The 12,709-nt window shown below is 31.9% G+C and overlaps 3 protein-coding genes across 3 annotated transcripts; 1 reads left to right on the top strand and 2 right to left on the bottom strand.

Annotated features, from left to right (window-relative positions):
- Positions 1 to 170: 170 nt before the first annotated feature.
- Positions 171 to 6,125, top strand: LOC119830641 (armadillo repeat-containing protein 5). The gene is made up of 12 exons (XM_038353699.1): positions 171 to 499; positions 1,054 to 1,280; positions 1,492 to 1,720; positions 1,872 to 2,040; positions 2,399 to 2,569; positions 2,651 to 3,021; positions 3,104 to 3,419; positions 3,604 to 3,783; positions 4,005 to 4,236; positions 4,519 to 4,627; positions 4,708 to 4,853; positions 4,961 to 6,125. The coding sequence occupies exons 1-12, from the start codon at positions 197 to 199 to the stop codon at positions 5,718 to 5,720; spliced, it is 3,213 nt and encodes a 1,070-aa protein (XP_038209627.1). The 5' UTR covers positions 171 to 196; the 3' UTR covers positions 5,721 to 6,125.
- A 906-nt stretch (positions 6,126 to 7,031) lies between these two features.
- Positions 7,032 to 12,340, bottom strand: LOC119830643 (cytochrome P450 315a1, mitochondrial). The gene is made up of 8 exons (XM_038353700.1): positions 12,021 to 12,340; positions 11,697 to 11,901; positions 11,208 to 11,608; positions 10,894 to 11,097; positions 9,859 to 9,995; positions 9,338 to 9,532; positions 7,623 to 7,838; positions 7,032 to 7,494 (listed from the first exon to the last, which is right to left on the bottom strand). The coding sequence occupies exons 2-8, from the start codon at positions 11,846 to 11,848 to the stop codon at positions 7,378 to 7,380; spliced, it is 1,422 nt and encodes a 473-aa protein (XP_038209628.1). The 5' UTR covers positions 11,849 to 11,901; positions 12,021 to 12,340; the 3' UTR covers positions 7,032 to 7,377.
- Positions 7,838 to 9,041, bottom strand: LOC119830644 (cytochrome c oxidase assembly protein COX18, mitochondrial). The gene has a single exon (XM_038353701.1). The coding sequence runs from the start codon at positions 8,990 to 8,992 to the stop codon at positions 7,925 to 7,927; it is 1,068 nt and encodes a 355-aa protein (XP_038209629.1). The 5' UTR covers positions 8,993 to 9,041; the 3' UTR covers positions 7,838 to 7,924.
- Positions 12,341 to 12,709: the final 369 nt, after the last annotated feature.

Here is a 12,709-nt window from a genome sequence, read left to right as displayed (position 1 = left end):
CGGTACCTAAATTTAGGACACTGTGATAAGTGTGACAGCCTCTTATTTCTAAATTTCCGTATTAATAGACCAATCCATAGATTATACACTTATATACTGGTACCAATCTTTGATTATTACTTGTGTTACCAAGCACCAGCTGATATTTGACAGTGAACTAACCAGTCTTTGACATCTGATTTACATTTTGACGTCTATGAACGTAAATAGAAAAAAATTGAAATGGAAATTGGAAAACGGAGTTATTTGTAAAATGGATAAAATTCAAATAAAAACAATAATAGAAGGTCTTAAATCTTCATCATCATCTCGCATACAAGATACTCTCTTGAAAATTCGGTCTAATATTATATCTTCCGAAAAAGGAATTAAACTTTTTCGTGATTGTGGGGGCTTGAATTGTTTACTACCTCACCTACGAAAACCAAATGAAAGAATTCTTGATATTACTTTAAGTATTCTTGGAAATATTTGTTTGGATGAAAAATGCAGTGAAGCAGTAAGTACGAATTTATTTAATTATTTAAATGGCACACAGTAATGTACAATTATTTATTATATAGATTATTCACACATCTATATTAATTTTTATTTTTATTAAGTAAATAAGAAAAATGTATGTAAATAAAAAATTGCATATATCATGAATTTTTGAGTTTACCAAGAACACTTGATTTTTCCATAATGGAAATTGTAGCTCTGTAATCCTTTTATCCTTCTAATATTATAAATGCGAAAGTTTGTAAGGATGTGTGTGTGTTTGTTGCTTTGTCACGCAAAAACTACTGAACCACTTGCAATGACATTTGTTACGTAGATAGCTGAACAACTGGAATAACATATAGGCAACTTTTTATTCCAATATTCCTACGGGATACGGACTTACGCGGGTGAAACCATGGGGCGCAGCTTGTTTTTGCATAGTTTTTGTCACACAATGTTTCTGTTATTGGTGTGCCTTATAATAGGTGTTTTTACATATATTTAGTATAATTTTATTAACAAACTTTAATGAATAAAATAAAAAAAAAAAAAATTTAAAAATTATTTTAGGTGGGAGAATTGAATACTTTTGGCCCTTTGGTGTCAATATTAAACACTGTTTGTCGAGATAGTATACTTGGAAGGACCTGCAAACTTATTGGTAATTTGGCTCAAAGTAAGTCCAATGCAGAAGGCTTGCATAACCATGGAGTGGTCAAAGCCTTGGTGGCTCTTATTGAAGGCAGGGACAAAACCACATCAAATCCAACTCTTACAATGGCTGTCAGAGCTATCAGGTGATGGAGGATCAATTTTTATTTATAATTGCTATTTAATTGTTGATCTTATTTATATTTTAATGTCTAACAGTTATTTCTGTTTTTAAGATGCAAAAAAATGCTTTTAATAATCATGTTGTTGATATACTTAACTTTTCTATTTCTCCTATTAACACAATTTTAGATCATACTGAGATTATCACCCATTTTACTATTTTGTTCAATTCAGGCAACTATGGATGATAGCTGATAAACGGGATGAAATGCTCAGCTTGAATGTTGTTCGTTGTGTTACTATTTTACTGACCACAGAATGTGAATCAATTGGTTTAATGAAATCCACACATCTTGATAAAGAAATTGAAGAACCTAGAAGGAGTCAAGAAGAGCTTATTATTGGGATTCTTAAGTGCTTAGGATACTTTACTACTTATTCAATACCACAATGTGCAGAACAGGTGGGTCAATAATTGCCATTTATACAGGCACAGGCCATGTCAATTACAAAATCTTTTCTTTTATTATTTTTTGTTGGTCCATACACTGTTATTCATTACTTGTAAATTTATTTATATCTAATAATTATGTTTTTTTCATTATTCATTCCAGTTACAAGGAGATGGCCGAGGTTACCAATGCCTTGTAGCACTAACAAAAACAAATGAGACTTTAGCACTAAAATGTCTTATGAATCTATGTTATCTGTCAGTGTGTCGCCCTCTATTAGGAACTGCGGGATTGGTAGAATGTTTAGTGAATATTTTAAAGAAAAATCCGGGTAAAATATTTGCAACTTTGTTGTAATTGCAATAAGTTTTAAAATATTAGCAGGAACTTTAATTACTGTAGTGGGACTAAGCCTTAAGGATGAAGAAGCTTCATTATAAAAAAATTTTATAACTTTATTTTACTCAGAATTGTTTTTATTTTATCTGTCTGTACCTTGCCATCAAAAATACAAAAAAAAAAGACTATAATTCACCTAGGAATAATTTCAGGTCACACTCTTGAGTTTGATTAAAGAACATATTATTTATTATTTTATTTCACTACTAGTACAATGACTACATAAAATGTCATTTGTAGTGTTTTAAAGTTGTATATGCTGTACATTTTCTATTTAAAATAATTTACAGATGTTTCATGGTGGCCAGAAGGTTCTGTTAAAGCTTTAGCTCAATTGAGTGGTGAATCTGTTAATAGATCTCGTTTACGACACTGTGGTGGTTTGCCATTACTGGTTGCAGCTGCAAGAGTTAACAGTCATGCTATGCATGCACTTCTTCAATATGTTTTTGATGATACAGGTAAATTAAATAGATTATTCTCATTATCTAGTATTTCTTTAAATTTAAGCATACGAACTAATTTATATTGGTCACTTATAGCATTCCAAATTATGATCAGTGAAGGCCTGATTCATCTTCTTACTGAGAAACTTTCCAACTATGTAAATAATATGGAAATTGAACACAACTTAAATGCCGAAATTATGAGTGAGAATAAAAATATTAACAGAACAGAAAAAGACCTTGATACACTAAAAATATGTGAAGAAGCTAATGTAAAACAGCAAAATGAAATAGGGGAAGAACTAAAAGTTGTGATAGAACGGGATAACATGATTGTTGGTTTTGTTGATGCAATAGGCAGCGATAGGTCCGACGACAGTGATAATGACAGTACAAATCTGTCTTTATCGCCATCCAGACGAAAAGGTATAAAACGCGGTCGCACAAGCCCAAAAAATTCCAAAAAAGTAAGTACAACATTAAGAACACTGTTGTGATTAGAATTTTTTTTATGAGAATGTTATTGAGAATATAACCTTTTTAATACAGAAACCGAAGTTAATAAAAATGGCTAAAAAGGATTGGTCGGCAGGCGTTTATTGGGAACCAAAGAGTCCAGATCCTATCTCACCTCAATTCCCACGAATGACTAGTCCAGATAGATCAGATTTGAGTCCTTTATCGTCATATTCTGACGTAAATTGGTCAGGATTAAGTCCTGACTATATGCCACATACCAGTAAGCATACATGGGATTGGAGTCCAGGATCTGCGAGTTCTGATGGAAGTTCGCCCTCGCCATATAGGGCAGACTTTCCCTGGAGTCCGAGTAGTTCAGGACCAGCTTCACCACTAAGTACTGAAGGTTGATAGAAAAATTCTAGTTTCACATATTATTGTATAAGCATATTAGTTTAAGTACTATTATTTTTTTAACAATTATTTTTGTTGTTGTATTACATACATACATCATTTACAAATATTTATAATCAGGATGATAAATAATTTTATTCACTATATCGAATACTAAAACTTATTACAAATTATAGATAGTTCAGATTCTGAAGTGTCAGGCCGGTATTCTCCCGTGTGTAGTGAAGGAGAAGACGAAGCCGATAGCAATAAACCCAATACTATAAAGTCTGCTATAGACCCAGCTCAAGTAGCTCATGAATTGGAAGAGCTTATAATGGAAGACGAAGAAAGTAGTGACGAATCCCCAAATGAAGGTAACTTTTAACGTTTATTTTTTAACTGAACAAATTACTACGCGCTGTGCCCCGCGGGCACATGTTATATAGCCTACAGTAGCATTCTAGTCTTACCTAAAATATGCTTACAGCTATATGTGCCCCGTGGTTTCATCCGTGTAAGTCCGTATCCCGTAGGAATATCCAGCTATGTACGTACCAAATTTCATTGCAATCGGTTTTCTTTAATTTATTTCCAGAAAACAGCAAGCAGTTAACCATCACAAAAACATCTGGTATAATGTGTATCTTGGTGCTACTTTTTCGCGTATCTCACGGGGCTTGTACTAATGGCAATGAGAATCGGGAAGAGATGTCCAATACCATCGATTTATTAACTGGGCGCGAATGTATGAATACATTACTTGATTATGTAGAGAGGTGTAGGAGACCGACTGGGAGGGCGGCAAGAATAATAGCCCGAGTTCTTAGGTATGTATATTAGAAGTGCAGTCGATTTATAATTTACGAAAATATGTTGTAATACTAAAATGTTTTACTCGCGGGGTACCCGAGTAAGTAAGTAGCCATTGTGCTAATCCAGACTATAATCTAATTTTGTACCAAATTTCATGCAGATACAATACACTATTTTCGCGTGAAATAGGGACAAACATACTTACAAACTTTCGGGTATATAACATTAGTAAGATTTTATCAACTTATAAGAATAATTACTATTACTAAATATCAGTAAACATTATCGTTTTACAGCAACTCGTTATGTCTCATAAGCATCTTGAAGCATAGATTTGTATTTCGACTTCATACTATGTCGGTTAACTCAAAGCACCCCCCTACAGAATGTCGCCAGTGTAAGCAAGTAAGGATTTCATGTTATTTAGCTCTGTAATGAATAAATAATATTGTTTCACGTGTAATTAATTTAATTAAATTTTTTAGCTTATAAAATTGGGCTCAAAGTTGTTAGAGCAGGTAACAATTGTAGCAGAATCAAGCCATGGAATTGGTGAAATTAGTTATCATCTTTTGAAAGGAACTCCCAATATGAAACAAACACTATGCATAACTTTACCATATATAGTGAAGTAAGTAATTTTTTGTGATTCTTAATTATATATTATATTCTCTTTATATAAAGATTTTTTTATAAAGATATCATTGTGATAATAACGTTTATGTATTTATCTTGCAGAACGGAGAAAGTATTGAAGAAGTATTTTGTGGAATGTGATGCGTTAAATTTACTTTTCTCTATTGTTTCCGATTCGAAGGAAAATATCCAAAACTGTGTTACAGCTTTAGCGAAATTGGCAACAAACGTCCAAATAAAAGATCCGAAGCTCTTGGAAAATCGTTATAAAGATTATGTGTCCATAAGTTATGACCCTATATTAGACAATCTGGCAACGGATGATATCGTTACCTTTGTGTTAGATGACCAATCCACTGTAATAGCCAACAAAAACTTTCTATGTCAAAATTCAGACGTCTTCAGCGTGATGTTAACAGGCTCATTTAAAGAGTCATCTGAAAAATATGTCAGTCTAAAAAAGGTAACGAAACCCGCATTGGAATATCTTTTAACGCTTTTACACTGCGGTTTAAATGAGACTAAGTGTGATATTGAAGTGTTTCCCCTGTGTGAGAATCTGGAGACTAATTTAGAAGTACTCCTACTTGCTGATAGATTCTTATTTGATAAAATTAAGTGTTTATTAAGCAGTGCAATAATACAATTTCAATTGACTCCGGAAAATGCTGATAAGATCTACATTTGGTCTTTGGGTGATGGCATGGGATATTTGTGTGTGGAAGCTGTCGCATATTTATTAACTGGAAAAATGGACGAAGACCTAAGAATAGCTTCTTTTAAAAATATCCTCGAATTAGAATATAAGGATCAATGGCTGGAAGATATTAAGTCTATGATATTACGACAGTTGGTTAAATAGGAAACAGTAAATGTAAAGCTCAATACCTAATGTTATTTTTTAACCTGTATATATTTCGCATTAACATTTACAACTACATATTAAAATTGCTTCTCTGGGTATTAAAAATGTAATGGATTATTGCTTATAATTGTATTTCAGTCTTCATGTATATTTTTTTATTTTGCTGTCAATGTGAACGTGAGGACATGGGGCACAAGTTATATATTTTGCATTTATAATTTTATTAGGTATGAAATATAAATAATGATATATTCAGAAATATTATCTTTATAAATAATATAGGTACTGTATATGATAATAACCACCGAATATATTTTTAAATCTATGTAAAAAGTTTTTAAAAGCTACTTGCCTCTTGACTGAGTTGAAAGTTTAACGTGAATTACAAATTAATTATTTTCAGTAAGTATGTCAAGGTATATATTTCCCTTTTGCTATGAAAATTGTAAATATCTATGTATATGGCCACATTTATACTGAATTATCCTGAAAAAATATTTCTAAGTGTTTTTTTTTTAGTCCTTTCAAAGTTATAAAACTTGTTTGAATGACCGTAAACTATTACTCCATATTTTCCTTTTAATTATTTTTTCCATTCATACCAATAAAATTTAAACCCAATTTTTCCATTCCCAAGCCTGGTTGGTGGCATAAGTGTAGGCATTATATCATTTCATTTTAATGATGACTAACGCTCTGCCTCCATTTCACCCGTTGTACATAGCACTCGGGTTTCGCATACATATTCATTGATGAGGTCCAGTAGTTCTTGAGATTAACGCGTGCAAACTCTTCAGCTGTATAAAGCTGGGTACCATCGCAAACTCTTGCGCTCCGCGCTCCCATAACCGCTCTGATTGAGGCGGTACGCGTATCTCCATAGAAACACGAATGCTCCGCAAGCAGACTAAGCTCACCTTTGTGTTCGCCACCCATTAGAGCGCGGAACGCGCACCGGTACACGCTACAAGTTCACGCTCTAAGTTCGCAAACATTATTATACCACTCTTTGGTATCCACTATGCAGTGCTGTTGGAAGAGCACGTAGCGCAAGATGTTCCCGACCATGGTAGATACGCGTCTTAATACATATTTAAATTAAGTTTTGAAGTATATCACAGACACTCCTCAGTTTAAGTGGAACCTATCAGAATCTCTCGAAATAATTTCATTTTATTGTGTTCAGACATCACATGGTACACATGACACATGGACAGAGAACTCCGTCCTATAATATGCAGTTACTCCTCTAATAATTAATTCCAACGAGATATACAACCGGCGACACACACACAATAAAAAATAATATCTCATTCATAAATCACATATAATTTATTGCTCTCGTTACGTTTTATGAATATACCTTGAAGTTACGCCGTAAGCTTTATTTTGCTTTAACATGTTTCTTTAGAAGAGAATTTTGATGATGCCTTTACACACGTGCGAATAATGAATACGCATATTATTATGTAAACAATGTTGCAGTTACTTTTCGCCTAGGGATTCGCATATTCTCATCAAGGGCATTTTTCGAGTTGTCATTTTCGTACTACTACTAGGTTTAAACAGAGATAATAACTTTGTATGCACGTATTTTTGTATCAAATGTAATTATGTATAAGTATGTAAAATTATCCTTTAAAAATGCAAATATTTATGTCATACATAATTTCAATTCCAGTGCATAAGGTTTGTTTTGGATCAACACTTGTGATGTGATTGCTTTGATGTCATCACTATGAAGACATTTAAAATCAAAGTTTTCCACAACCTGAAACAATCATTACATATGAATAATTGAATAAAACTTATTTCAAGCCAAATATGGTACATATTACATATTTGGCTTGAAAATCTTTGAATAAAACTAAAACTGCCTTTTACCCTATACTTGCTTACCTGCCAAATAAGTTCCGTCAGTTGAAGCATAGCAATTTTTCTGCCTACACAAGACCTAGCACCTAGTGCAAATGGTAAAGATGCTGATGGTTCATGATTTTTAAACCTCTCTTTGCTGTCAGAATTTCTATCCCAGCGGGAAGGTAGAAATTGTTCTGGGTCAGTGAAATATTGTTCATCACGCCCTGATGTGTATATTGAGGCTATTATTGGGGTCTGAAATTAATAAGATATGAAAACAAAAATTGTTTTTTTCAGTATGCTTATATTAAAATACTAAGTTAGACTTTGTGCATAACATGTTAAGACTTTTTTGGCAGTATGTTTCTAACTTTATGGTTGATTTCTTCTTTCATGTGTCCATATGGGTCTTCCAGCTCACTTGGAGCTAAGGGTATTTGTAATTTTCTTCTCAATGATGGCGACAAAAGGCATAAATTCTGTATCAATCCAAAGCTACTAGATGTGACCCAATACAAACACATACATGAAGGAACATTTGCTGCAATAGGTATCATTACTAATGAAAATACCCTAAAGACATTAGTAAAAACATTTTGCAGTTTTGATGGTGTCCTTAATTTTGACATTCTTTGTATTTCTATTATTGCTAAGTTTGTCAAACCAAACGCCACTGGGAGAATTAAAGAATGGTCAGGTTCTATTAAATTAGGAATCCAACCTATTCCACCGGTCGACATTTCCATAAAGGTAACCATAGCAGATGGATCTGGTGGATTCATGTTAACTAAATTTCTTAAGGCAAATGACATGCACACCCACAGAGGTATTTGGAACCATATAACTATTGTTGCTTTCAGGGGATGGCAATTATCTCTTTCTATAAGTTTTCTCCACTGCTTTTTAAGGGACCTTTTGAAAAGAATCACAGTTTGCTTATCAGTTAAATTATATGCCTTTCTTGCCATAGCAGTCTCTTTTTTTAATTCATTGACTATATCCTTGAGTTCCATGCCAACATTTTCTACCTTGGCTAATATATAATTTTGATAAACTGATAAAGGCAGAGTTATTAACGCTCTTATAAGAACAGTTGAGGAAAGTATTGTTGCCCACCATGAAAAACCTGTAACTTCATGAAATTGCAACAAACCATCCTGCATGACGTTAACCATAGTACTGTTTGATATACTCATGTAAACTTCTTCTTGCCATTTCACCACGGATTCAAGAGATAAATATCTTTTGTGAACTTTGGTAAGACTATGATTAGTCAGGTTAGGGTTTTCGTTCCCAATACCATATTTATTCTCTTTTATTCTTTGTATATTACAGAGTACACTATACGCTCGATAATTCGGGCACAATAGGTTTCGTATATCTTTTACTAAAATATGTCTGATAATCATTTTTCAAAGATTTCTATAAAATAAAATAAAATTTAATAGATTTGTTTTGAATTATTTGACAGCTTAAAATATTGATTTTCGATATTCGACGTTGACATTCAACGTTGACTTTTTGGTTCTGGTGCCTAGGCCTTTTGTAATGCCACACCACACGATAATAAATTATAGTATAATGCAATTTAGTAAAGTACGATATTATAATAGTTATTGGATACCTACTAAAATTGTTGTTATTGTGTATTCTGTGGTATTGTGTATCATGGTTAAATATTCTCTTATTCAATGCGTTGAAATTATTATTATGGTTATACTTAGGAAAAATATTCAATACGAAATATTACAAACCCCTGCTTCAATTTCATATGGCCCTAAATAGCAATTTTTGGGCATTATACGTGTTAAAAATGGTGCAACAGGATACAGTCTCATAGATTCCTTTATTACTAATGGAATATAATCTCGCCCTTTGCGTCGTATATTATCAATTTCTTGAGAATTTTTTGATAATAAATAAAAAATCCATAGCGATGTATACGCCGTCTGAAAACAGGACTAAAATTTAAACTATTTCCTGTTTTATACGTACATATCTAAAAATGTATAAATACAGTAATTATATCCCTTTATAACCAATTTTTTCTTACAACGCGTTTTTTCTAGTTAAAACTAGTAATCAAATGCCTTTATTACAACGAGAACTAACTAGAAAAATGTGTAAATAACTAGATTATAGAATATTATCTGGACAAAACTGCCTTTTACACGACTATTTATCTTGTTTATTTCCATAAGGTTTATCAAAATAATTATTATTATAAACAACATGTAAGATCTTTTTTCTTCGTTAACAAAATGAAGTTTCTTACTGTATCGCCAGCAGCAATGATAAAGTCGGTTACAATTCTTGAAATGTTAACGTCATCGATATTTTCATCAACAAGTTTTTTTATTAAACCGTCGCCCTCATTTTTTATTGCTAGCATTTCAATAACGAGCTTGTTAGCTGAAATCGTAATTTAATTATTCACCTTTATTAAATACTAGCTGTGCCCCGCGGTTTCACCCGCGTAAGTCCGTATCCCGTAGGAATATCTTGATAAAAGTTGCCTACATGTTATTCCAGTTATTCTGCTATCTACGTACCAAATTTCATTGCAATCGGTTCAGCAGTTTTTGCGTGAAAGAGCAGCAAACACACACATCCTTACAAACTTTCTTTTTTCAAAAGTCTTTATAATATTAGTAGGATATATACTAATTGAGCCACGTAGATTTCGGTGGGCAATTTTTTCAACCGATTTCAAATTCAATTCGACTGTAATTATGTTTGTCACCCCGTAAATTTTAACAGTGTGAACACATTTTTATGATTATGTTCCTTTTCATTTTGGTCTAGTTCTGACAATTTGAAGGTGATTTAGTTTTTTGTTAAAAATAATTTTTCTGTTCTCAAATAGAGCGATTCAAGAGGAAATTTTATATGTATATATTGCACGCACACGTGCGAGGCCGGGGCGATTTGCTAGTAGATTATAAACCTTATAATTAATATTTGATACATAAAATTATACTAAAAGTTCAACAGAAAGTACACAGCTTTCTTGTATTATTCTCCTTTAAATATCTAATACCTGAAGTCTTTTCAAAGTACTTTTGTTTTATAAAATTTTGACGTTTTACAAATTTCGATATGCCTCCATTTACCAAAATAACTGCTTTCTAATCATATTCGTGATATAATGTTTTTAGTGGCTTTACGTAACTATATCTAATGCAAATTATTGCTGACTGTTAAATTTTATATCGAATGAATGTTACTTATGCTTCCAAACGATGTACTTATTATATCTATTAGTTTATTATTTTTACTTTAAGACCTCCGACTCTCCGCAAATATTTACCCAAGAATAAAGATAAGTCGACGCATTCTTTGAAGTCCGTCCATATCTTTAAGTTAAAACGTTGACAAACGCTTAATGGAATACCGTACAGCTTTGTTGTTGTCTCAAAAATTTTCTTTACGGATGACGAAAATAACCTTAATAATTCATCATGGTGGTTGCTAGGCGGCGGTGTTACGTTGCCAAGTAAAACTTGTATTACCACTGAAAAATAAAACTTATTTTAATTTAGATTTATTGAATAATTGAACTTTGATCTAACTATTTGATTAGATCTATTTCAAAAGTATTGATTAATTAATAATTCCATGTACCATTTGTTGAGACTGTATAAAACTCGGCTGCGACATCATCGACGATTATTTTATTTTTCGCCTTTTCCTTCCAACCTTCTATAAATTTATTAATTGTGTGTGTAACGGGATTTTTAATCCAAGTATCTGTGTTATACTTTAGCAGATATTTATTCATAATACGTCGATTTCCCAGCCACTCTTCTCCGTCCATAAAGAGCAACCCTCTTTTCTTCCCATAAAGTTTCTCATACAAAATCCATGGTTCAGGTAGTATATGCATAGGATATTTTCCTTCGAGATTTATAAATACAGTTTTTATAAGTGCAGCATCGCTCAAGAATATTAAATCTGTAGGTCCAAATTTTTCTATGAATATTTTTCCTAATTTTCTATGCCGTTCATCGATATATTCATGTAGTCTAAAACGCATGTCATATAATTATTAGGTATTAATATCTCAATTTGAGTAAGGCCATAATTTTAGCATTATTTTAGGACGGTTCTCACCTTGATCCTCTTCCTCCTTTCAGTAAATCTAAGCTATTTCCTATGATTGGCAAAGATTTTGAACGTGGTATGGAATTTACTGTACGATTAATTTGAGTTTCTCTAAAATTAAACTGAAAATTCCTTAACATCCAGCTACGTATTCGATTCATTCTGCTTTTAACTTTTTTATTATTAAATTTACGTATTTTTTTATTAAATAATGCTGAAAAATAAATAGATAGTAAAAGAACTGTTTTTTCGATATCATGTTTAAAAATATACGTTTCTCACTAAAATTTTACTTCATTAAAATTATATAACATATATATTATATTTACCAACCGGAGAACTAACGATGTGGTTTGTGATACTCGATTCTTGTATTTAAAGTGGTTTCATGTTCGGAGACGACAAGTAACTGATGTAGATAGAAATATATTCTCTCTCTGTACCACTTTTGCTTGCGTCATGGCTGACTGGTGAATAATGTATAAAACAGTTATGTATTATGCAGCTAAATAGATTAGAACCTTGAAGTGTTGGTATTCTTTTAAACCGCGACATTCTGTTTTCAGATACCTATACCATTTACATACAGATCGAAACACTACATTAAAACAGAATTATAAGAACATATATAAAATAGTTAAGGAATTATACAACATGTACTTTATTTTTTCATGTATTTTGCCTGTATAAAAATAGTATTCATTATGATCAAGTCATCACCTTGTTTTTATTTATTTAGTGGGTAAGAAACTAAGATTAATATCTAAATACCCTCATGATCTATAATGAATATATACATCGTAGTCTATAATTTTATCTGTGACTAAAATCTGGTATACACTATACATACCATTTTAGTGTTATATTTTCACCATGAACATAGTATATATCCTCATATTAAGGTGTTACCGAAGTCATTTACATTTTTTTTTAATATAGCTCATAAAGGCATATGCATTTATGAGCTTTTTGTAAGATTTGTTTAAACATCAATAGAAAACACAATAAATATAAATCATCAA

The sequence above is a fragment of the Zerene cesonia genome, chromosome 12 (assembly GCF_012273895.1).
Source record: "Zerene cesonia ecotype Mississippi chromosome 12, Zerene_cesonia_1.1, whole genome shotgun sequence".
Taxonomy (NCBI): domain Eukaryota; kingdom Metazoa; phylum Arthropoda; class Insecta; order Lepidoptera; family Pieridae; genus Zerene; species Zerene cesonia.
The sequence above is the reverse complement of the archived record's forward strand: the minus strand, read 5'-3'. Positions and strand labels throughout refer to the sequence as shown.

Excerpts from the sequence above, each read along its gene's own strand:
- LOC119830641 (XM_038353699.1), top strand. The coding sequence starts at position 197 with ATGAACGTAAATAGAAAAAAATTGAAATGGAAATTGGAAAACGGAGTT. Across the intron at positions 1,281-1,491 it reads ATGGCTGTCAGAGCTATCAG|GCAACTATGGATGATAGCTG; the intron begins GTGATGGAGGAT and ends TGTTCAATTCAG. Across the intron at positions 3,784-4,004 it reads TGACGAATCCCCAAATGAAG|AAAACAGCAAGCAGTTAACC; the intron begins GTAACTTTTAAC and ends ATTTATTTCCAG.
- LOC119830644 (XM_038353701.1), bottom strand. The coding sequence starts at position 8,992 with ATGATTATCAGACATATTTTAGTAAAAGATATACGAAACCTATTGTGC.
- LOC119830643 (XM_038353700.1), bottom strand. The coding sequence starts at position 11,848 with ATGAATCGAATACGTAGCTGGATGTTAAGGAATTTTCAGTTTAATTTT. Across the intron at positions 11,609-11,696 it reads AAAGGAGGAAGAGGATCAAG|ACTACATGAATATATCGATG; the intron begins GTGAGAACCGTC and ends CATGCGTTTTAG. Across the intron at positions 9,533-9,858 it reads TCATTGCTGCTGGCGATACA|ACGGCGTATACATCGCTATG; the intron begins GTAAGAAACTTC and ends TCCTGTTTTCAG.